This window comes from Melozone crissalis, unplaced genomic scaffold (assembly GCF_028551555.1).
Source record: "Melozone crissalis strain CALT ecotype California unplaced genomic scaffold, PUWL_Pcris_2 ptg000005l_1, whole genome shotgun sequence".
Classification (NCBI taxonomy): domain Eukaryota; kingdom Metazoa; phylum Chordata; class Aves; order Passeriformes; family Passerellidae; genus Melozone; species Melozone crissalis.
This window is the reverse complement of record NW_026535783.1, coordinates 41,266,522-41,292,653: the sequence shown is the minus strand read 5'-3', so window position 1 is coordinate 41,292,653 and position 26,132 is coordinate 41,266,522. Positions and strand designations below refer to the sequence as shown.

Genomic DNA, 26,132 nt, shown 5'->3' with positions numbered 1-26,132 from the left:
CAAACCTCATCATTCATTCTTGAATTGTAGTTCACAGGTTTAGCTTCTCTGAGTCTACAGAGCAAAATTTTTCTGTAGAAAAGTTCTTTGTTTTTCTTTTGTGATAACCATGGACTTTATTTTGAGTTCTGCATTGCTGTATGTATTTCAATTTAGAACTTGACTGTTTTTGTGATGTTGTATATGGTTTGCTTAGCAACACTTGAGTACCTAGAAGTAGCATACTCTTCCTTTTGTATGGGGGTTTCATCTTTAAATAAACTTTAGTTTCTGGTTCTTCCTCATTTATTGCAAAATGCTTAGGAGTTTGAGTTTCAATACTGTTTAGTAGACATAATTTTGAGATTGTGTTAATGAGATGCTGACAGAAATAACACAAATACAACCATACAGCCATAGAACTTTAAAATTTCAATTTCAAAAAGACAGATAATTGGTTCTCCTCAAAAAATGCTGATTTTTAAATTTCGTATGCTGTATGTATTTCCTTGCTCAAGCAAAAAGATGTATAGTATGAAGAAGGGAACTAAAACACACTCTGTTTGTCAGCTGATACATTGTCATTCAGGGACTTGTGAAAGGTAAACTGAAGGCATCCTCCGTGTTTGATGTTACTGCTTGCCAAAGCAGACAGTTGACTTCAAATTTTTGTAGATTTATACTTCTGCAGTTCCTTCTACTCATTGCTGAATTTCCCTCCTGGGAGAGAAAGTTGTACTCAAATACTCGTGACACTTAATATTATAATTGGAAGTAGGAATTGTACAGAACCTAATCTGCAATATAAACTTCCAATTTCTTTCACTTCACTTAGTGACTACTGGATTTATTAGAATAAAAAAATATTTGATATCCAATATAAAAATTTTAAAGTATACTTTTTTTTCTTTTTTAAATCATGCTTGTAGTTATAGTAATTTTAAAAAGTGAAATCCATGGAAAATCCTAGGAGAAGAAAATTTGCATAAATACAGTTAAATGGATATTAACATAAGGCATTTCTTGCCTAGTCTTGAAACATCCTGAACACTCAGTGTTTCTACTGTCAAAAGATGGAGAAGACAAGTACTAATATTCACAGCTTTAGTTTCTATTTCCATGCCTGCAGTCTGCAATCAGCTTAGTAACACTTCAGACAGAAACTAGTTTCCCATTGTTGAAATATCTCAAAGGACTCTATCTCTCAGTCTCAATTTGTGTCTTGGATGGTTTCAGATGACATAAACATGATGCGCTTTGCTCAGCACTTGCTAAATCAAATGCAATGGTCAGAGAAATTCCCTTTTCAGTTAGGACCTAGACCTGGCGCATTTCTTCTTTTCATTGTTTTATGTGTTCATTAAAAGTGAATGATGGAAAAACTGGTGCAGTTGATCCACTGAGCATATGCTTAAGATAACAACAGCAAATATTAGCTTAATCTGCTAAAATAGTTTTAGAAACTCTTTTTCATAATATCTGAAATTTGACACTGCTCTGACTCTGAGTCACTCTTCTTACTCTAAAGTTCCAGTAGGTTAGTAGTCTTCATCACCACACACAGAACTTGGCTTTGATCCTTTGAGTTGCAGGATTGCAGAGGCAATTCTTTTACCCTCAGTAAGTAAATGAGGGAAGCATCTTGTGTCACTGGAATCTGTGCTGCTGGATCACTGGTGCTTTTAGATACCTAATCTGCTTCATAAAAGAGTTGTATGGGAATAGCTTAAAAGTCTGGTGGGGCAGACATAGTTTGTCAAATGCAATCCCAGTTTTGGGTAAAAAAACACACTGAGATGTTTATCTTCAGACTCAAATTATTTTTTGAGAGGGAGGGAGAATTTCAGAAAAATAGTTCAATTCTTAACTATTAATTTGGCATGTCTGTTTGAGACACGGAGGGAGATAATACTGTAAATGATAGACTGGAAAGCAAGTATTTTCCCCCACCCCTGCTTTTTGCCACTGAGTTCTTTCAGTATGAGTAATTTCTTTCAGTGTTGAATTATACTTTGGCAGCTTTCTGTGGCTTCTTCAGTTGCCCTGAATTCCTTGACATTCCTTCTTTCTTTGAAATTTCTTACTTGAGCCTTCTGTGATGCTTCTTTCAAGTGATCTTGCTCACTTTTTCTTGAGGAATGTATCAATTGTAGAGCCTCTGCAAAGAGCTGTGTTCTTCAAGAAGACTACTCTGCACAAAAAGTACAGGCTATGGTGCTTTTATAGTTAATTTTAGAGAACTGGACTAGATGTGGATGTCTTGTTATAATGCATATACAGGGATTTTTTTTTCTTCTTTTTACAAGTTCCAGCTAGAGTAGTTTAAAGGTTTTATTGTGTTGTTCTTTAGATTAAAAAAAGTGTGAGCAGAAATCAGTATGTTGTCTGTTTCCCAATCACTTAAACACTTAGAAATTTGCTCAGTGCAAACATATTTGCCTTGAACAGCCTAATAGTTGCATTCAAAATTTAAAAAGTTAGTGAACAGAATATTAGCAGGCTTCAGATGTTAGAAATAATAAAAGAAACCAACCAACTAACTAATTAGGGTGGAAGATCTTAGGATAGGATGACAGTAATTGATTGAATAAGGCAGGCTAAATCTGTTTTGCCTTCCCAAGATCAAGAAAGTTAAAATCGGAATGTGGGTAGCAGTCCCCCCAGTGGCATTCAGCTTATTCAGTTTGGTGTAGTGTGACATGTATGATTTTCTACATGTAGGACATTTTATTCTGTCAGCCACGAAGAGCACAGCTCCAGAGAAAGAAGAACTCGCCATGAGGAATTGAGTCTCTTAAATGAGATCATGAGTGAAACATAAGACCTGCTTTCTAACTGATGTGATAATATCCTCTTGCACCAAGAATGGTCCTGGAATAAAGGAATTCTTTTCAGCATAGAAGAAAGCAGGTATTGATAGTCAGAAGTTTTCTTTCATCCTGTCATCATAAAACATAAGGCTAACCTCTGGCCATTGTGATGCCCCTTTGCTACACTTAATGTATTTACATAAATGTCTTTCTTGGGGGAGAATAAAGCAAGACACAGCCACACTTGCCGTCTCGGAAGTGCTGAATAGAATCAATTCTGTAAACTGATTACTGACTCCTGCCTATACAGCCAGCATGTAGTTAGCCTTCACCACAGTCATGTCACTGCTAACGTTTGTCATATTGGTTCAAAGGACAGAATTTTTTTCTGCCAAGCTGCTTTTGCGACAATTGGTCTTTTAACATGTCCTCTTTCAAAGTTTTTCTAAGGGCACTTTGCCTTAAGTGACCTTCATGAAGTTCCCATCAGCCATTTTTTTTCTTCCTATGAAATCTCAGTGAGCAGTGGTCCTGCCCTCTACTGAGCTCTCAGTTGCTTCCCTCAGATTGCTATAAGGCACTCTAGCATATCTTTGAGGTTGTTAATAAAGACAGTAAACAGTATTGGCTCTATAATGGATCCCTGAAGAAAGCTTTTAATTGCTAGTTACCAGTTGTACTCCATATGACAGGTCATCACCTCTTCAACCTTACAGTTCAGCCAATTTTACAGACACCTTATCTAATTTTCAATTCAGATCTCAAACCTTTGGCAATAAAGAGATGAGATACCATCTCAAATACCTTGCCAAATTCAAGGTGTACACCTGCTCTCCCTTTATTCTTACAGCCAGTCATCTCTTACAGATGTAGTGAGGTTGGTAAAGCAAGATTTTTCCACAGTAAATGTGTGCTAATTGCTTTCAGTCACCTTGTCTATTAGGTGGCTGGACATTATTTCCAGGATGATTTGCTTTGTGACTTTGGTAGGGAAAGAAGGAAGGCCTTTATTGGGTTTATGTAACTTGTTTGTTTGTTTGTTTTAATTTAAATAATATCAGAAGAGAGTGGAACAAATCAATTGGCCTAGGGATACTCACTTTCCAGAAAGGAAACCAGTAAAATGAAAATGAAGCAACTAGTCAAAAAATCTTCAACTGTGCACTAGAGCCAGCAGAAAAGAAACATTTGTTGGATACTGTTAAGAAAATACTGTAGCTGACACCCAACTGAAATATGTGCTACAATTTGAAAAAAAAAGCTAAAATAAAATAGTTCCAAACCCCCCCCCCCCCATCCCCAAAGAGTCTTAAGAAGCTCGCTTTAGAGACTGCAAAAGTTTTAATGGCACTTACATGGAAAAGGTCAGCATTTAAAACTTGAGCTTGCACTTGCATTGCTGAGAAACAGGTAGGACCAGTAAACAGAGACAGGAGAAATGCAGGTGGGAAGTTGAGAAGCCTAAAAAGGGTCTTGAATAGTTGTTTTCAAAGCTTAAGCTATTACAGTAAAATTTTGCTTAAATAGAGTGAAAAAGAAGACAATAAGGAAGTTAATAGGTTTGCTCAATGATAACAGTGTAAAATGATACACTGGATTTACAAAGCCTAAAAGAACAGTCTTTTCCTTGGTCAATATTTCATATTTGATGATCATTAAGATGTCTTTCAATCCAAACCATGCTGTGATTGTATGTTTCCATGCTAAATGGAAGATGAAGACGCCAACAACTTGTGTATGCTTTGCAGCAGATAGATCAAAGGCATTAGACCTATTTGAAGTATTTGTACAGCAATTATGAGGTCAAGTAGAGTAGTTGCTTGTAAATGTATTGAAATATGTATATATATTGAATATATATAATGAATATATATTTATATATATATTTTCAATATATGTAAATATATTGAATATATATATATATATATTCTTCACTCACAGAGGTGTGAGTGAAGAACATGAACTTCAATATATTTACAAGCAGTAAGTATGAAATTAACCTAACTGTTAGCAGCCAATGGACTGGCAGTTTGCTGCTATAACTCCCAACTGCACAATGGGCTCCAGAGGGAGCTGCAGTGACATGGCTGCTTCCATACCTTGAAAATGGTAGTCAGTTTTTAGGAAAAAGAGCGTGAAAGGGAGAAAGTAAAAAAAAACCGAAACCAAACAACCAGAAAAGAGCACCATAGAGAGGACTACCACTAAGCACAAATCAATGCAGTTTTACTGCGGAAGCATTAGTGTGGCTTCTGTAAAGGAAAATCCTGCTTCGTTAACCTGCTGGAATTGCAGAAGGGTGACAAAACTGTGTGGTAACAGTAATCTGATGAGTATTTTTTCAATTGCCGTTAACAGAGCTCCACATGAAAGGTTATAAAGAAATTTTTTTTGCTCTGGGATTGGAGGAAAGGTCCTTTTAGCAACTGGGAAAGCAGAAGAAATAAAGAATGTGCCACTTCCAGGATGAAAAATTGGAATCACACTGCACAAACTGTTAGGCTTCTATTCTTTCTTGAATAGCATCTGCTTTTGCCTCTGTGGGAGGCATAGTACTGCTGATGGTTGGACTTGGCACTGGCTAACCCATGTGGGCATTTATAACATTCATCTAGCCATTGATTGCGTGAGTTGATTCTTGTATTGCACATAGAAATTTTTGGTTTGGACTTGACTAAAATTTTTCCATCTTAGATAAATCATAATTTCAGTTGGAGATTATTTCATAGATAAATGAATTTATTTGGAGGCACTTCAGGTATTCTGACTATGAACTTCCTCTTAACTTATTTAATATAACTAGTTTACTTCTGCATGTCTTTCATCAACCAAAAAGAAAAGATATGTGTAGAAGTTCACTCTTAAAAATCTTGTACAATCACTATAGTGCATGCTTGTCAATTAGTGTTTACAGAGGCAGTACATTTGCTCATAAACGTGTTCATTCAAATAATGATTTTAAAGTTGAAAACTAACTGTTTCAGAAGATAGAGATTCAGGCAGGAACTATGTCATGTTGATTCGAGTCTTTAATTTCATAAGCAATGTTTTTTCAATGAAATATTTTGCCATTCTATGCAAAAAGCCAACATGCTGTGAAGACTTAAGACAATGTGGAGACAAAAGCCACTGAAGTCTGTAATAGGAACTGATGTTGACTGAGTTTTGGAAGATGAAAGGACAGCAAAGAATATCAACCTGTGAAGGCAGATAAGTGATCCCAAACATAGCTGGATTTCCCATGTGTCATGCTAAGCAAGTTAGTTTAACTTTTCATGTTTATAATTTTCTCTGTAATTTATGTTTTACAGCTGAGTCAGAGGTGCACTTGACTTGCAATGTGCTTTAATGTAGTGTGTATATTAAATGACTTCTTTTTTAAGTCCTTTCCTTAAGTTGGCAAATATTTTGGCCAGATTTTTTTAGTGCCTTATTTCAGATGGCAAAGTAGGGAAAAGCATAAATTTTCTGTGGAGTAGGTGCTGCTGTTTGGAGTACAACTGAAATAAGTGAGAACACTAGCAGTGAAACTTTCCCAATAGAGCTAGAATAATGTGTATTTGTGCATGAAATGCATTTATATTTTAAGCAGAAGCTACCTATTAAATGACTGTGCTCTGTTTTGTGTATTGTATGACCTTTGGCTGAAACAGGTGTGGGTTTTCTTGCTGAAATAGTGTACAACTATATATTTAGAGAATATGTCAGAAAACACAAGTTTAAACGAACAATTTAAATAATGTCTTTCTTTCTAGCATTTCCCAATTTGACTTTGAAACTTTAGTATTGGTATCCTGGCAACTTTATTTATATGCAATTTTATTAAATTGAAGAAAGAGTAATTCAATTTATTGTGCAGAGCTTAGCTGGTTGATATTACAGAATAAACTATGGTAGTAATATGGTAGTCCATCAGGGCTGGAAAATGGGAGGAATGATTTTGTTTATAAGTTTCTTGAATAGTTGCTAGATCATAAGACATATCTTCATGAGTTTGGCTGGAAATTTCCCCTGAGACAGAGTATTTATCTACCTCTTAATAGGATTTTACCTCCTACCAGTCTTCTTTTAATCTCAAATATTTTCTTGCCTAAAAAAGATGGGCTGAAACTTCTTAGTGTATGTTACAATCAGCGTTGTGTCTGAATTTTGGAAATTCATATGATTTACACATTTTAAAAAGCTGTTGTATGAAGGACTCCTTACATTTGAAGTAATGCTAAGTGTTCAAATTAGAACTAATTCCTGGGTGTCGATAACTTTATTCCCAGTAATATATTGGTGTGGGTTTGGATTAATTTCTGAAATCATTTTAGTGGCATCTGTGTGATTATACCTAATTTTTTTATTTCCTCTTTTGTAGACTGAATCTTAAGAAAGAATTGGATCAGATGAAAATACACCATTCTGTAAGTTCACAATACAGGAACTATACTTACAGCAAAAAATGAAGGGTATAGTATTTTATACCTTTGTATGTAGTTTGAGTGGGTTGAGCCTGGCTGGATGCCAGGCAGGTACCAAAGCCTCTCTATCACTTTCCTCTACAGCTGGACAGGGGAGAGAAAATATAATGAAGGGTTCATGGGCTGAGATACTGTCATGGGCAAAACAGACTCAGCTTCAGGATATTAATCGAATTTATTACTAAAAAATCAAAGGAAAAGTAAAAAATAATATTAAAACCACCTTCTTCTCATCCCTCCCTCTTTGCCAGCTCTACCTCCTTCCCCCCAGCAGCGCTTGGAGACAGGGCATGGGGGTTATGGTCAGTTCATCACATGTTGTTTCTCCCACTGCTCAGGAAGGGGACTCCTTCCCCTGCTCCAGCGGGGGTGTCTCCCGTGTCTGCAGAGTTGTTCCTCTCACATATTCTGTCTCTGCTCTTCTCTGCCCACAGTTACATCTACAATCACTTTTTTTCCTTCTTAATTATGTTACCATGTTACTGTCAACGCTGATTGGCCCAGCCTTGGTCAGCAGTGGGTCCATCTTGAAGCTGCCGGGGATTGGCTGTGCTGGACATGGAAGAAGCTTCTCGTAGCTTCTCACAGAAGCCACTCCTGTAGGTCCTCCTACTACCAAAACTTGGCCACTCAAACCCAGTACAGTAGTCTGTCAGATTATGAATTTTTTATATAAGGTTATTTTTTCTCCAAAGATTGATTTCTTTTTCATGAATGTGTATTTTGTAATCATATGGCCATGCATGTGAAAGTATGTTTGCTCATTATTTGTCTACACATCTATTAAATCTGACAATTTATATGAATAAATACACATTAATACATTTGCAACTAATATGTATATTCTGCCTATTTATGAAATATACTGATACAGAAATTTCACGCTTATTCAGACATCTCTTTTAATTCTAGTCTCACAAAATATCTGAATTTGAAAATAATCAAAATGGTGAAATTATAAGAATTGATCATGAGTATCTTTTCTACCTTTATAATCTTTGCAGTAGTTGATGGTTCTGTGAAGATGAGTCTTTGTCAGTCAGATAGGTAATATATTGCCACTGCCTCTCCATCACTCCTCTGATTCTGCGTATTATGAGCTGTTCCTGAATATTCTGGGAGAAATATTCAAGAGTGCATAATTACAGTCCATCTGGACATTGCATCTGTGGTGAATTCTTCATGCACAGTATTGTGCAAAGGAAGTAAGTAGAAAACTTGGAGAAGTACTCTACACATTCTTAGCAGTAAAGCCTTACCATTCTTTATTGCAGTTTTCTCCTGGTGGCTGTTTTCTATTTTTTGTGAAAATGTTGACTACTTGAATGAAAAAATACAAATTCTTTTTCCTTAACTTTAAAATTCTGTCTTTAAAATTAGGTGGGAGTATCAAGCTGCTGAAAACTGAAAGTTGCCTTTTCCTTTCGTACTATTTATGTGTTGTGTTCATAGCCACAGAACCGGATGTTTAAATACTGACTTTAAGAAGCACTTCTTTGGTTTTTTCCAATTCAGTAAGTCTTTGCAGAAAGAGAAGGGGAAAGATAACCAATGGTGAGAAGGAGTTAGGGGCCTGCTGAGCAGTATCTGTAATTTTCCAAAAAACAGTCAGAACTGCCAGTTCTTGACATGTTTAGTCTTTTAACAATTAGAATTTTCTTCCTTTTTTTTTTTTGTTTTCTTTTCCGGTAAACATATGCTCTTTTAAAAATGTGTGGGTGGATGCACACTTCTGATTTTGTAATTAGTACAATGATTAGCTATTCTTTTCTGGGGACTGAGAAAAATGTTTAAATTACTAGTGAAGTGTTCCAGGCAAATTTTATCTACCTTTTTCAGTCTGTGTTGTTCTGGTTATCATTTAAATGAAAAGGAAATGTCTCATAAGATTCAAGTCCAAAGATATATATTAACAAAACCTTCCTATTAACACAAAAGACTGAGATGATTCTAGCTGTTTCAAATTTTTTACCAATTGAAGTGTAAGAAAATAGTTGCTCACATGCTGTCTAAAAAGTAATTTCCTTATTGTTCCCCTTGAAAATCGAAGGGAGTTGCAGTCATGACACATGTATTTTTTGAGATTTTCTAGAAGGTTGCACCATAATGACTGAAGCTGGATGTCCATCTTTGAGCATAAAGGAATGTAATGTTAAAAATCCTTACTCATGTTCTCAGAAAGTGCATATGCCCTCTGCCTTAAAAAGGAGGTTAAATGTCTTCTTCCTAAATAAAAATACAACCTCATGTCTGTTATCAGTAATTTGCTGGGAATCCAAACTTGATATGGTGTAAATACATGTCATTCATAATTTCAGTATGTTTTACTTTATAAAAGGAAACCTGATGTCAATTTCCCCAGTTTATGAACGATGTTGGAATTCACTTTCACCTTAGCAGATAGGTACCTGTTTTCATCAAGCATTCTGAAATCAAGGGATAAAATCTGTAAAAAGAGACTGAGCTTTCCTGCATTAAAATTGTCTGTCTTTGTTGGGTATCACTTGTGTTTGTCAGAAGAAGTAATGGATGGTTTTGTTGTTCTACCATACAACTTTTCAGATCCTGTTGGTCAAAGATGAAGTGGGTCAAGGGAAAAGGAAACTGTTCCTGCCATTCCCAATTTCTTTCCATTCTTATTCTGTTGCCCAGTTATTACTGGTAGTCATCAAATCCAAATTCACTATTCATGCTATTTGTGCCCTTATTTGTTTATGAAGGTAAAGGATGTGTTGGTAGGTAGTTATGCCATTTCCTCCAAAAGCAGGAGAGTAGATCCATCAAATCCTATTCAGAAAAATAGCAAATGCCTTCTTTAGAAGCAGTGCACTGTTGGCCTGCTGTTTCTCCAAGGAGGCAGTTTGAAGACCTCTTTCATTCTGAGACTCCTGAATATACTGTGTCCTCAGTATATAGGCATGGGGCATTCCCTCTGGTCTTCACCCTGGTGTTTCCCACCAGAAGTTTCTTTCTACCCAGGAGAATGAGTGCCTACCACTGGAGTCAGTAACACAGTGGCTTTGTGCACCCTGGAGCCTTTTTTGTTAGGGAAATCCTTTACCTGGCGTGTACTGCACACAAAAATGTCATTCCTTTGATGGTTTGTATAGGTTTCTTTTTAAGTGACTATGACAGTGCTTTATTGTGTCGTTTTTTTTTTTAAGGGTGTTTTTTTTCTTTGTGTAAGCAAGCGTTCTACAAATACTATAGTGTACTATAGTTTCACAGTTCAAGTACCATTTTGGCAGTGGTGTTGAACTAAATCATCAGATTTGATGACTATTAATAAGGAATTAAGTTTTACGTTCTAAGGCTGACAGTTAACTATGTTTTCTCAGTGGGATGTAACTGTGCTTATGTAAGACCATGGTAATTTGATGACTGAAGATAGTTGGCTTTATGACTTGTGGGTCTATTCCTTGAGGGAGAAGATGTTATTTTTTTATGTAGAAGTATGACAGGTAGAGCATATCTTGCTGGGTAGACTGATATAATGTATCTTTCTGCTATCCTAGACGGACAGTTACAGGTGATGCTGTTTCACTGCCTCGCTAACCAATTCCTAAGAACAATTGCATAACAATTAGAAGGGAGGAGGGGAAAAGGGGCTTGAATGGGCCATATATTTTCTGCTCAATAGAAAGGGTTAAGTTTCAGTGACCTTTGGCTACACTTCAGTTTATGTTACTTGTGTCTCCTTTGGTAATACTGAACATGTATAGTCTTTTCTATCCCTTTTGCAGTGGTATTCTTTACTATCTGCATATAATATGTCTATTTATAGAGTTTTAAATTGCATTTTAATACATCCACATAATAAACATAACACCTTGTGTGCTTTGATCAGTTTCTTTGGCTATGGGAAATAATTTTTCTTTTCAGTGGAGTACAGTAAATGCTGATATAAAAGCTACAACAGGCATTCAAATGAGTGAATATTTAGAAAAAGATGAAAAGCATGTTCATATTATCTTTGTGTGTTACTTAAAGAATGTTCTAAATGTATGCAGTACCACTGTGCTGGGGGACTGTAGTCTGAAGTAACATGGGAACTAACATATTAATATCAAGGTAAAGGTACATATTCCCCAGATGCATAGTTTTACCTTTTTCAGCTTTTATTATCTTTAGAATAGTGTTCCATTTACTTCATGAATACAGAAGTATTAATTGGCCATGACATGTTCCAAAGACAAAAGAAAGGTCTAATTCACTCTAACAAACTTGTTAGTCACTGTTTATATCAAGAGGATTGTGAATCTACAGAGAGTAACACTGTTTTCTTCTACACTTGCTTTGTTTATAAATCAAAAGTTTTTAAGTGACCTGCAGTGTCTGCTTGTAGTTTAAAATATTGCTTCTAAAGCAGACCTCCACCATGTAGCGCAGATATTTATCCCTTAAGATTAATTCTTTAAGTTCGTTTGGGGGAAAGAAGGACCAAAAAAGAAATACTAATATTGTGGTGCTTTTAGAGTATTGGGATTTATTTGTTCTATAATGCAATATTTCATATTCTAAGATGAAATCCTTCTGATGTGTGTAATTGCTCATTTCTAAGAGCAGTGGGCAATTTGTGAATGCTAAACTCTTGATTTCTGAATGACCACGTGTATTGGAACTTTTAAGCGTTTTTTTCAATGAATAAGTCTGATTTTTAACTCGGGATTTTTTAGTATCTAAAGTGTATAGCTGTGATGCTTAGATTTGATTCGGCTGTTATTAGCTGTATCAATTTCTAATTGTTATGATCTCACAGTATTTCAGTCGAATGATTTGTGTGATTTATCTAGTGAAGTACATGATCTTTAACTTAACAAAAACCAAGGTTTAAACTTTTCATCCATCCTAATTCAGTTACTGTTTGCTTTGTTCACCAATCACTCTGATCCTCCTAGCAGGGGACAAGACCTAGAGAACAAAACTGATAGTGACTGTGTAGATAAAACGGCAATGAATTCTGCTTTTAAGGCATAGAGGGAATAGTCTGTAAAAGAATAAAAATTGGAATGAAAGTACAGTGTCTTTAACCCCCAGATCTATTGTGCCTTTGAAAAGCTTGTACTCTGAAAAAAACATACTGTGATGCTACAGAGATTAATAATTATGTGACAGAACACTTTGAAGAGAGGTCACTTTAGAAACTGACCAAAAAGCTTGTTAAGAAAATAGACCACATTATAAATAATTACAGAAGTAAAGAATGCATTTCCTTAAAATGTCTATGGATTGTTTTAGTGAAATACTAGGTGTCATAATGTATTTTATTTATTATATTATAGAGATGTGTTATTTATTTTCTGATAGAGCCACTTTTTAAACTTAGTGAAGATAATGGGGTCAAGGGTAATACTCCAAAGAGATATATGAGAGAAGTTTCTCATGAGATGCTACAGAATGTAAGATACCAACCCCAACAAACAGATCTGAATTTTATAAAAGAATCATATATATATATACATATATATATGTATATATATGTATGTATGTATGTATACTTAAGTGTCAGTACTCACGAATTTAAGCCATCATTTTCCTTCAAAATTTAAAAATGTGGCTTTAAGAAATTTTGCTCAGAAATTAATTCTAGGGAAGTAGCTGTGAATGTTATGTAAGATAAACATGGATCGTGTCAGAAAAAATTAAAAGAGTATTTAGGGGTGTAATGCTAAAAGCTAACAGATTATCTAAATTGTAAATATCATTTTACCCCTTAACTTCAGAAACCTTAATACCTTTGCTGGGTATTTAACTTGAGATGATATCAGGTGTTAATATCCATAGAGCTTCTCTACAGAATGGAATTGATGCATAATAATGATAAATTCACTGTTTGTTGTATTTAAATTTTAGCACAATGTTTCATGTACAAATATTTTCTACATGTGTGCGTCTATCACTTTTTACAGGATAGTACTATATGCATGTAGTGTTCTCTAGCTTAACAAATAATGGTATGTATTTTATCTTTATTGCTTAACATTCTACAGGCTTTGCCTCATACAGTGATGGGATGTTCTTAACTAGTTGGTATTTGTATTGATACTTGTAATATACACAAGTAGTTTAGTATGTTAACAGGTGTTCACTTAAGAGGGCTCACTTGTATTTTACCATATGTTTTGTTTGCTTGCAAAGAAAAACCATCCTTCAAACAGTATCATGCCTTTTGTTTGTCATTTTACAAAACTATTTGTTTAATTACTTATAAATCTTTAAAAGCATGCTTAAATTGAATAAACACAAATCTATAACGTTGAATGTCAGTTCAGGTATGTCTATTTATTTTTTATCTGTGAATTAACTTGTAGGAAGTATGGTAATTTACAGCAGATGATGTGATTGCATATACTTGTAACACTTGCCATATGGTCAGGCAATGAAGGCTGTCATCTCGTTATTACTGAATGACAAACATCATGTTAAAATAATAACACACAGAATAGGAAGTGCTCACATTCATTTATCTTAAGGTAGAGTGAGTAATTGAAATAATATGAATGCTACCATCTGAAATGTCACAGTTTATGCTTGCTTATCATCTGTATTTCAGAACTATAATTTTGTTTGCCAGGTACTACATAATTTTTATCTCTATGGATATACAGAGTTATGATGGTACCTTAGGGATAGGTGTAGAAGCTATTTATTGTTTATTTCCTTCCAGCTGTCATGCATGACTTTAAGTGCTACTGAGTGCAAAAGGTTCCTTTAAAGAACTGAGAAAACAGTAGCAGAATCTCAGTTTAGGAAGATGATTGAAGAAAGGTATTGGTATAGCACATTGACATAGGGGTGGAATGTACAAGCAATGATTTTAATTATAACCCTTTGTTTCACTAAAGCGTTTGAAAAAAAATCCCTTTTATTTCTACTTTCACCCATTAACTTTATGTAGCCATAATGTGTTGTCTCTTCATATTAAAGATTTCCTATCAAACTCATGTGTTTAGTATCCAGTTCACAAATACGTATGAAGTTTGAGCAGCTCTTGTTCTAATTTGCCCTGTACATCAAGAGCTGTCATTTCGCTGAATCATATCTGTAGTACCCACTTTGTACAACATTTAATAAATTTTAAAATAATTTAAGTGTTGGCAAAATGTTGTTGTAAAAAACTAAAAGTAAAAACTTACAGAAATAATAGAGTTTCAATATTTTCAGTGTCAAAGATAGTTTTGACATTTTGTATTGCTACAAACTGGCCAGTATTTTACAAGGCTGGGAGTTCAAGTTAGCCATACATACGCTCGTGTAGCTCCTAGAAAAAACAGTCTTTCCTAACAATGTACAGAGAAACCTAGAATCTCTGACATACTCCTTAGTGAAAGAGTGGGGATTGAGCTTGCACAAAACCATCCAAAAATATTTCTCCAAGTATTGGAGTAAGTCATTACTGAGCACAAAACTTGCTCTGATGCCCTTTTCAAGTTTCTGGGGATGTCTCATAGACTAAATAATCAGATTAGTATCTGCTAAAATTAAATTGCCCCTTATTTCTGGAATTGTCCTTTATATGGATATTCAATAACATCACAGAGAGTCAGTTTATTGTGAATGGACTTCAATATCCATAAACCTCAAAGGACTTCAGAAGCAAAACATAGGTATAATTATGTTTTCCACAAAATTTTTGTGAGGAACTTGGCAAATTAGTCTCTTTATTGTAACGGGATAGATTTTTCATCTCTGTGAATAGAAAACACACACTGGCTTCCATATTTTAGGTGCTGAGTTTCTGATATCTCTTGCTAGGATTTGTTCGGGGCTTTTTGAAAGATCAAATTAATATTTTATTTCTGTATTTACAACACTTGAAAGAACTTGTTGCTTCAGATAGATAGTGCAAAACTGTCTACATTTCAGAGTAGTATTCTTTCTGAAAATGTTTTTTTAAATTCAATTAGTATGTATAACAAAATCAGTAATGAGCTCAAGATGCATAAGGAAGATTCATTAGCATGGTATACTTAAACTTCTGTGTCATTTTGCCTGGAATTTTAAGTTCTTTTACCATCTGCCCTTTGTTCAACAGCTGCATTATTGCAGCTAAAATGTTTTAATCTGCACTACGTAAAGTTATTTTAAAATTAAGGACTACAGATAGCTTTTGTCCTTGCTCTTCATGTGACATTATTGTCCCATAATAAATATATCTGAAAACACAGTTTGGAGTTTTTCAAGACAGGCTGAAATATTGTAAATGCTAAAATTGCCTTTTTTAGGTACAACAACTAGAAAGAAGATTCAAAGCTATTGAAGAGGAATTAAAGAAACAGAAGTAAATAAAGACTTACTGAATGAGAAAGTGTATTTGAAAGAATCTTTAAAAGTGCAAAAGAAAGATGCAGACACAAGAAAAAGAGAGCTGGAAACACTACTTAAGAGGATTTTTGAGGTAAAAAAAGAACTTCAATCCATGATTGATGAGAAGGAAAAAGAAGCTGCCTCTTTGAAGAGGCAAGTGACAGAAGCTAACAGGTTGAGAAATGAAAGTGAAGATTTGCTGAGTCAAGCGCAGGAGCAGAAGTGTTTGCTGGATAAAGCCAAAGCAGTGGCAATCTCTGGGTAATGTAATTGCAAGATAACAGGCACCAAGGTTAAATTAAAAACAGCCAAGAAAAAGAGCTCTTTGGGACATCATGGAGCTTTTCTCAAACAGTCCATCAAGGTTATGAGTAATGTGTTTGAGAACTTCAGTAAGGACGGCTGGGAGGATGTGAGTGAAAGCAGGTACGGCTCTCATTAACTTAGCCCTGTAGAGGGGACACTGTGCATATGTAAAGCACTAGCAAATGGAGATTGAATTTCAACTACTGTTGATTTGGTATTCAAAAAAAATACTGTCAGATCCTTTGAAATATCTTGGGAGGTCTTGTTCGGAGCTTATTGACTGAAATTTGCATGCGAAATTAGCCACAACTGCATGAGTATTTGAATAGGTGCCAGGAAACCCAAAAGAAGGCAATGCTTGATTTCTTCCAGTGATGCTATTTTCATGCAGTCATGAGGCTTGAAATTGACAGTTTGGCAGGTTGATTTAATTTGCTGGCCTTTTGCATATTCACCACTGACAGCTAAGGATTCCCAGGCAAGCCTAGTAAGTCGGTTTAGTTATCTTGTGACATGCCGACCCGGGAGGAGAAACATTTTTTCCCCTTAATTTAGTTAGATAAATTTTGAATGACCCATTTCAGCTTGCTAGCAGATGTCTACAAGCTGTTTAACATCCTTTAAATTAAGAACCATCCACACTAATTATTTCCTGTATGTTTTATGCAGTCATTGTACTAACTTTAATTGAATGATGGTTAAAAATCTTTAAAGGTGATGGTTACCACATACAATCCCAGTCATGAATCAAAAGGCTCTCAGAAAATTCCACTGGCAAATGTCATATAAACAATAAGAATTTTTGCTTCTTCTTATTATGTCCCCATATACTTGAGGAGGCAGCAGTTAGCCACTAGGTAAATGGTTATCACTCCTTGTCTTTCAGGACATTGTTCTAAGAAACAAGCAAAGAAATTTCTCAAGCCTGTATGTCTTATATATTCCAAGATACAGGAAGCATGGGAAAAGAGTAAAGAAAACAGAATTGTCTTCATAGGCTTTATACTGGCTCTATGTGTCATATGGAGCAAATCAACAGTGGCAAATAAAGCCTTTCTACTACTTCTCCCCATGCAAAATAGGGGGGTCCTGAACACAGTATCTAGAGGGAGAAAACAAATTAGGAAACATGTACTTAGTCAGTTGTTGTCATTAATGTAAAGGTTGGGGGTTTTTTATGTATAATAAAATATTGCAGATCTGATTTTAATAAGAAACATACATGTTTGCACATGTGGAAACATGTATACATGTTGTAATTAGTGAGTATTTAATTTGCTATGTTGCTCTCTTTAAGAAAAACATTGAGCAAGCACATTGTCATTCCACTTATAATTTGAAATGAAAAGTGTTTACATAGCTTAACTTGTGGCTAGATGTAAATACAGCTTTTAATAATTGTACAAATGTTGGGTTAGAGAACTCTTGTCATAGAACAGTGAATATTGTTGAAGTTTCAAGGTGTTGAAGTTTCAACAACTTAGGGAAGTATCTTAGTTTCCTCTTCTGCTTATTTATACGATTCTTTATTTCTAGTAGCTGGCTCTGAGGTTTTAAATGCAAGCCTTCAATTTTCTAAATAGAACATTCCTTAAAGCAGGTGAGGGAAATGTGTATGTAGTTAGAAATGTCTCTGTGGCTGTACACCAGCTCTTTTAAACCAATGCATTGATTTTGTTCTCATAAATCAGTGAGACATACCAATGTGTCAGGACAGGTTTTAAAAAGTATAAACATGTTTATGTGTTAACTCGTCAGTTTGAGGCCTTTTCTCTGGTTAAGTAAATGCATCTCTAAACCATGGATTTTTTATGGTGATGTAACTTCATTTGAGCTCAGTTACGCTGTGTTAAATACCTTGGTTTAAAAAGTAACAAATCAAACTAGCCTTCTGTTTAGGGAGTCCTTCACAAATCCACTCACACAAATGATGATTTATACCCCCTGATGTTATAGAAGAGGATATATCCAAGACTTCAAAGTAAACTTCCCTGAATATAAGAAAGCAAATGACAATGTGGGGTAAGGCAGTGAAAAACTGGAAATTACGAGTACATTGAGTGTAATTCTAAGGAAAAATTGTAAGAAGATTTAAAGTTTCAGGTCCAGTTTCTCTGCATGGCAGGAATCTCAGTGAAAGGATTAACAAGTTTACAGAATTTAAGGGCATTCAAAAGGGGTGGTGAATAGAGCTTTCACTGAATTGTGATTTCTGAGTTTGTCTCAGTCAACACTATAAATAAAGTGAAACAAAATGTTTTTAAGAATTGTGCATTTACATGTTATATTGTAAAATGTGAAAATGAAGGAAAGTAGAAATTTAGTAGTTTATGAGCCATTCACATTCTAGAAGTACAGTCAAGTATTTTTCATTTATTTCACTTCTGTGAGTTGTCACAAAAGTTGTCTTAAGAAGCAGCTGAAGTCTCAGGCCTCTGCATTGTAAAGTGAGATTGCATTGACAGAGTAGAACTTGATAAAATTATTTCAGAGATAGATTTTTACTTTATTGTATTTGTAAAGTTTATTTCTTTGTGCTTATGCATTAACTCTGGAGTGTTTAATATTTAGATTGATTTTGGTTTTGATGTTTTTAGGGGGGGGTTGGTTTTGTTTTGGTTTTTGTTGTTGTTGTTTGGGTTTTTTTTATTTGGTTGGTTTTTTGGTTTTGTTTGTATTTTGTTTTCCTACATGTGCTGCTTTAGTGACTCTGAAATAGCAACTTCTGAAAGTTTGGAAACAGTGATTAGGAAGACAGTGCAAAACACTGATCCACTGCCAGACAGAAGTAAACAAGAAGAAAAAAAAGCTCTGCAATGTGCTTCATTTAGAAGTCCAAAATGAGGAATATTATAAAAAGGCATCTATTGTTTTGTTCTCATGGATGGAGTTATGGAGTTTAATATTAGCACTGCTGTCTGCTTTTAGTTAATTTGACTCTCAATATAGAAGTGTAAACCTGTTTCCAGATATTCAGTGGGTGGATTCATTATATTTTAGAATATTTTCTGAACAGTAAGTCTGCTATCATGAATTCATACTGTTTAGATGCCAGGCATCCACCAAAGCCTCTTGTTCATCTGTCTCCATAGCTGGACAGGGGAGAGAATGTATAACAAATGGTTTGTGGGCTCAGATAGGGATAGAAAGAGATCAGTCATCAAATACTGCCAAACTTGAATTAGACATATAAATTAAATTTTTTTACTAACAAAATCAGAGGAGGATAATGAGAAATAAAATAAGACCTTAAAACCACTTTATTCCCACTCCTCCCTCTTTGCCAGCTCTACCTCCTTCCCCCCAGCAGCACATGGAGACAGGGCATGGGGGTTATGGTCAGTTCATCACATGTTGTTTCTCCCACTGCTCAGGAAGGGGACTCCTTCCCCTGCTCCAGTGTGGGGTCTCTCATGGGAGACAGTTCTCCATGAACTTCTCCAATGTGAGTCCATCCCATGGGTAAGGCCCCCACAAACTGCTGCAATGTGGTCACTCTTCTACAGGGTGCAGTCCTTCAAGAACAGGCTGCTCCAGCCTGGGTCCCCCATGGATCACAATTCCTCCCAGGAAATCTGCTCTGGTGTGGGCTCCTCTCTCCCCAGGTCCCTGCCAGGAGCCTGCTCCAGCACAGGCCTCCCACGGGGTCCCAGCCTCCTCTCAGGCACCCCCTGCTCAGCTGTGGGTCTCCTCCACGGGCTTTAGGTGGATCTCTGCATCCCTGTGATCCTCCATGGGCTGCAGCTGCTTCAGCATGGTCTGCACCATGGGCTGCAGGGGAATCTCAGCTCCTGTCCCTCCTTCTGCACTGACCTTGTGTTTGCAGAGCTGTTCCTGTCACATATTCTCTCTCTGCTCTTCTCTGGCCACAATTACGTCTGCAATGACTTTTTTCCTTCTTAATTATGTTTTCATAGAGATACTATCATTTCTAGTTGGCCCATGGTGGGTCTGTCTTTGAACTGGCTGGCAATGACTCTGCTAGACATGGAAGAAGCTTCTGTCAGCTTCTGGCAGAAGCCACCCCTCTAGCTCCCCCACTACCAAAATCTGGCCATACAGACCAAATATACCTATAAAACTGTTTGGACAGAAAGTGAAAGATGATTTGAAAATGTAAAGTTGCTGTACAAGCTAGTGGTGCTGTTTCACAGTCCAAAGAATGCCACAGGCATCCCATTGAACTTTCTCTCAGTCAGAAGCACCATACAGAGCAGGCTGCCCTAACCTGTAACAGGGAGATAACAACACCCCTCTCTCCCTCCCTTCTAGCCAAATGGTGTGCTGACTGATCCAGCATAAATATCTCTCAGTTCGTTTGTTGTGCACTGGATGAGTTTCTTCATCTTAGAAAGATGCTTTTGACTCTCTCTGTGTCCAGAAGATTCTGTCTTGAGAAAAGTTTGCTTTTAGCCTCTTCTTAGCCTATTTACATGGATTGTCTGGGATTTGAACTGCTTGACTCATTGCTAACATCTATACGCTGTTTTCTCACAGAAGAGGGCCAGCTGGTTGTGTCCCAGGTCTTAAGAGGCTCTATACAATCTGTAACAGATGACTCATTCTTGGACTTTTTAACAGTGCCTAATAGATTTTCCCTCCTATGTTTGTCCAAATAAATCACTTAATGGAATTTTAAACATAACCAGATATTATTATTTCTTTGTTCAAGAAACAGAATACTGAAACACTGAACAACTTGCTGCTTTTAGATAACTAATTTGAAATTCAGTATTTTGAATGGTGATATAACACAGTTTGAAAAAAGATTGTTTCCTTAGTTTCCAAAATTTTAGTCCAAATGCAGACTCTCTGGTCTTGTTACATATTCTTGATGGTATTATTTCATCAATACTTTTGGTGAAATAAACTGAAAAAAAGAAAATTCTTCTCCATTAATCTATGAAGATCTGACAGAAGTGTGCTACTGTTGTTAATTTCCTTCTACTCTTGAGTGAGAACATACAAGGCAGGGAAGCCAGGACACTGTCCTCTCTTCATTGGCTATACTGCCACTACAATTTCTGTAGGGCCTGTATTTCATTTACTGTCTGTTCCTAGTGGAGAAGATAGATACATTCTGATAGACATTTGTAACTGACTGGTGGAACTGAAGCAGACTCAGGAAGTATCTGGAGAGCATTAAGCAGTTAAATTTGCTTCAATAGAACTCCTCTATTGCAGGAAAAGGATTTGAAAACATGGTTTATGAGTGTGAAAGAAAGTATTGCACAAATAGCATTAGCCTTAGCAGTTGGGAACACCAGTTTAACAGAATTCTTTAATCCATCCAAAGTATTTAAGTACCCTACTGGTGGGTATTCTCATACAAAGAGAGGCTAAAGATATTTCTGAAGTCTTGAGCTGTGCAAGGGGTTGGAGATGAGACCATTTATGATTCAAGGACTTGGTCATTTTTTCTCTACCTGGTAGGAATATACAATACCCTGTGCAGTATTAGCAGAGTTACTGTAACTCTCTTACAACTCATACATTTATTAGAGCTGTGGCTTAGAGTGGAGATCTCAGTCTTTTTGCCACAGATGTGCTTGTCGTCTGCTGAGAGCTCAGTTCTTGGTCTTTCAAATTGTGTGGTGATTGTACTTATCTAGAATTTATGGCTAAGTTATCCTGCAATGTCAGCAATTTATTCAGTGCAGTTGGTAGAGAATGCGTTGGTCTTCACTCTTTTAAATTTGATTAACAGCTATTTAAGATATTAATATTCCCAGGAATATGTTGCATGATATGACCTAGAAATTGAAATCTGAAAACTTAAAAAAACTGGAGAAAGATTGCAGAGTTCCTGATCAAAAGTGTTTAAATATACACTGAGCATTTAATACCTAGTAAATTAATACACAAACCCACTGACAGTCTGTTGCAAGATTTGTTTGTTTGAATTTGTGTGTTTTCAGATATTTAGCTCATTATTTTAAGGTGAAATTCTCATTAAAAAAATGACTATCAAACAGCATCTTTTCACATAGTTAAAGTAAGTTTTTACTAAGTCCCACCTAGTGAATCCACTGACTGATATGAGGTTTTTCATTACTTTTTGTTCATGTTTGCCCCTTGTAGCCAACATAGCCAATGAAACAAATTAAATGGGTTTTGGTTTAGACCTTAAAAAACCCCCAGCCTGTTAACAAGACACTGAAGCCTCTATTTTTGATAATCTTAATCAGAAATTCAAAACACATGTAACTTCCAAGTCCTTGTTGATTGTTGCCACTTGAGGAAAAGCACAACATGGAGTGTTTATAGGTTGACTGTTTTATATGTTTTATGTTTTTATAGGTCAGTTGTTAATTTACCAGTATACTTACTAAAAAATATTTTCAAGATTTCAGGAAGTGTCTTGAAGGGCCAAAAAAAAAATCATAAATCATGTTACTTATGATGATTTTGTCCATTTAGTAATATGCCATTTTATGTTCAGTGAGCAGAGCAAAAGGGAGAAATATCACTGTCCAGAAACCAGGCAACTCTGTTACTCTATTGCAGGAAAAAATTAAGCCACTGCAGAAAGTAGGTAGCTGTTGTACAGAGGAAAAAAAAGACAATGGTGACTTCCATTAAAAATGTTAAACAAACCAATGAAAAATTAACAAGTCAGCTACATTTGGCTGATCAGAGACTTCAAGTTAATAAATTGACCATAGAGGTAAAGTACTTTTCATTATAGTGTCTTGCAATGGTCACCTTAATTCTAGTGCAGTTCTGTGAAATTTTGATAACATTGATTTTTTGTATTTTTTTATTATAGTAAAAATTATGAAATATTATGTATTAGCATGCTTTGTGTGAGATACTTATTATGTGCAGATGGTATTAAAGCTAGTGCATCAACGCAATTCATTTATCGTTTTGAAAATAAAGTGGTCTTGCATTCAAATGAATGAGGTAAGTTTCACTTTTAGCCTGTGATCTGCAAACCTTCCTGAGAATCTGGTTAGTCCAGAACTAGTGCCTCTTCCTCTGTGAAGAACAGGCCCTGTCTCCGTACACCCCAAGACAACTAGAGTTTTCTTCCGAAGGGGACTCAGGCCCATTCTCTATCTATTTAATCCCATCTTTCTCTGTTAAGGTGAAAAGCCAAAAAACAAAGTTTATGGAAATAGAGACTATTAAAGTATTTAGTTAACAACCCAAGGACACAAACTTTCTTCTCTGCTTCAGTCTTCATTTCTACTAAATCCTTTTCCATGCTATTACTCCTTTCTGGTTTTCCCCATTCTCATGTATATATGTATTTTGTGTTAATCTATATGCAGCTCCTCAGCTGGAATTCTTTTCTGTTCATACTGTAGTGATTGGCCTGCCCTTTATAGAGCTGAATCAACAAACACTTATGCAGTAATTGTCTCCTGTTGGTCACACACACATCCTGCTTCCAGAATTATAGTGCTACAACAGATGGACTTGCTGGAAGGAGGCAGACATTAAAAAAGAAATCAAATCCCCTCCCCCTCAAACTTCTGTGTGTTTTTGTCTTTGCACAGAAGGCAGAAGCAGTATCAGGAGCAGCACTTTTCACTTTCTTAGGACTAGGGAACTGCTAATTTCTAGAGGAGGGAAAACTTCATTTCTGTTACTCATTTTGCATAACTATGTATGTGTAATGAATTGTTTAAAAAGAGTTTTCAATATCATTGGAACCAGTGAAGATCTGCCTATCTTACAAACAGTATCATAATATAAAGTTTCATGGACAGTATAAACTTCACAGGGAACTATATGTGTAATTTAGCGGAAATGTTCTGATTTCTCAGACATCTTCATGATTTGCCTTCATAAAAGACTACTCCTTAGGTATCTATTGAAGAGCAATGTGAGAAATAAAATAGAAAATGCTGTTATCAGTGAACTGTTAAAAAAAAAAAGAAAATAAATGGGGGGAACAAAATTTATGTAACGATAAGAGGTGCAGTAATGGAAAAGACTGACTAAAATAAAAATAGCATTGCTTTAAAACCAAACTGGTTTTCTATCACTCATTTTTTCTGGAAGATTTAAAAAAAAAAAAAGTCGCTGGTCTATTTAAAGGGTGGTGCATTCTAAGCAAAAATAAATAAAGAGTGTTTCGGGTACTCAAGGAAAAAATCTTTATTAGGCATGCACATTTTTTTCCTTCTCAGCAAACGATTCAAATTCCCTTTCTTACAACTAATTACTCTTCAGGTGCCATACTAGTGCTACCAAGTGGGATATTTAAAGCAGAGGCTTGGGCTACTTGCCAAGTGAAAATTAAGGAGGTAAAGAACCTACACAGTCACTGCAGGGTACACTCATGTTTTAGAGAGAGAACCCTGATTCAGACAGATCTAATGGTTCTAAAGCACACTTGTGTGGGGGACTTGTATGGGTTGTTTTTTTTGTTGGTTTTTTTTTTTTTTTTTGGTAAGAAATGATATCTAGAAGTGAAGTTTTTAGATACTGCAGGAGAAATAATGTTTTTTAAGGTTTTTTTGTTAATACTTTTGTTACTTTAGATTTTAGAATATTCTTGAAAGGTAGAAGATAAAAAACAAGCAGTCAAACCATGGAAAAAAATACTGACACATCTCTAGATTTGGAGAAAATCTTAAATACTTCAAGAGTGCCAAAATTACTAATATCCAAAAATAAGCATCTACAGTTAACTGCCATAACCATAAAGTTCTGGGTAAACTTACATTAATAGTGAACTTTTGGTCCTAGGCTAAGGTAAATTTAGCTCTCTAGCGACTGTTAACATTAAAATCATGGCTTGGACAAGATGCCATTTTGCCTGAATTTATCTAAGAGAGTAAATGCTTTAGCAGACAAGGACAGATGTTTCTGCAGTCAGTCCTTCATTTTAGTCCCCAGAGACTCTAGAAGATCAACTCTAGATTTAAGATTTAAATATTCCAGATGTTCATTTTGAGACAGCTTTTACAGTTCATACAACCTAAGGGCCCTAGTATCTGCTGATTTTCAGAACATATACATGCACGGTCTTGTGTATTTTCTTGAAAATCCACCCAGGCATGTATGTAGTGTATATTTGTCTGCTCTTAAGAGTTCAGAATTCTGGATTTAAGTTTTGGTTTTGTTTGGCCTTATAAATGCTTTGCAGTAATGTAGATATCTGGCTTTGTTTGATTTCTGCAAAAGCAATTCCTTGCATATTTTTTAAAAAAATGGCTGTGAAGTGACTGCACATGTGAGAATCAACACTTGCATTCTCCAAGGATTCACGTTAACACTGAGTCAAGACCATCTGTACAAGAAGTACAGTACTTACATTTTGTTATTGGTGTATAGAAATCACAGCTGGAGCAGATACTTAATGTGGAAGCCATGGTATTTATTATTTTCTTAGTTTCTAAGAAAAGCATTTAAAAAAATTGTTGGGAAAATTCAGGATCTTTTCTCTAAGGTTTAGTGTTCCCTCTACTCATTTCTATCATTCATTACTTATAAGAAGAGGGGTTTTATTGCATACAACACAGTAATCATAATTAGTTTTGTGCAGTGTCATTCTTGTGGCAAAAATCCAGTCAAATTATATTGAAAAAGAAATTAAATCCATAAGCAGTTTAAGTCACTAGCGCTTCTCTTATTCATGTGAAGGTTATTCAAATGTCCACTGCTCAAATGTACCATATTTTTGCACTTCCAGTGTTTCTCAGATGATGTCATAGGAAAGCTGCATTTCTTTACAGAATACTGTGGGCAATTGCATAGTGCCTGTGTAAGTCTACTTCAAAAGGAAAATTGAATCTCAGAATAAGAACAAGTCAACTGGTCAAATTCTGACACATTCTTTAGAGGATAATGTGAAGGTTTCAGTGAAGTTTTTTTCAGATGCCTTCCTGCAGATATATTGCTACGCTTTTGCTGAACTGGGAAGGTGCTTTTAATTTTTTTTAGAAGCATATTTTAAATGTGAGCCAGACTACGCTTTTTTTTTTCCCGGCTGCATTTTAAATACACCTCCAGACTTTATTTTAGCTATTTGATTTTCACTTTTCTTTGAATTTTAAGGGAACTCTTTCCCCCTGAGATCTTAGTTTGTTTATCTAGTATATTATCTCAAGCATAGAAAGGTATGAGCATGAAAAGTAGAAAAGTAAAGTGCTAAAGGAAGCTTTTTTATTCTTTAAAGGTTGTGGCTTACTTTACATATTCTCTTGACTATTTTTTATTGCTGTGTATGAAAGTATAGGCAGAGTTTGGTGTTGTGTCTGCAAAACCAACATCACAGCTTCACTTCTCTTATGTACCCAAAGAAAAC

The 26,132-nt window shown here is 35.6% G+C and overlaps 1 protein-coding gene across 1 annotated transcript in view; it reads left to right on the top strand.

Annotated features, from left to right (window-relative positions):
* The window catches only part of CNTLN (centlein), a 174,571-nt gene that overhangs the window by 90,569 nt on the left and 57,870 nt on the right, over window positions 1-26,132 (top strand). The window contains 7 exon segments of the mRNA XM_054289514.1: window positions 7,153-7,202; window positions 12,563-12,654; window positions 15,481-15,535; window positions 15,538-15,988; window positions 18,574-18,686; window positions 22,311-22,402; window positions 22,404-22,535. Of these exon segments, the coding sequence (XP_054145489.1) occupies window positions 7,153-7,202; window positions 12,563-12,654; window positions 15,481-15,535; window positions 15,538-15,988; window positions 18,574-18,686; window positions 22,311-22,402; window positions 22,404-22,535 (985 nt within the window).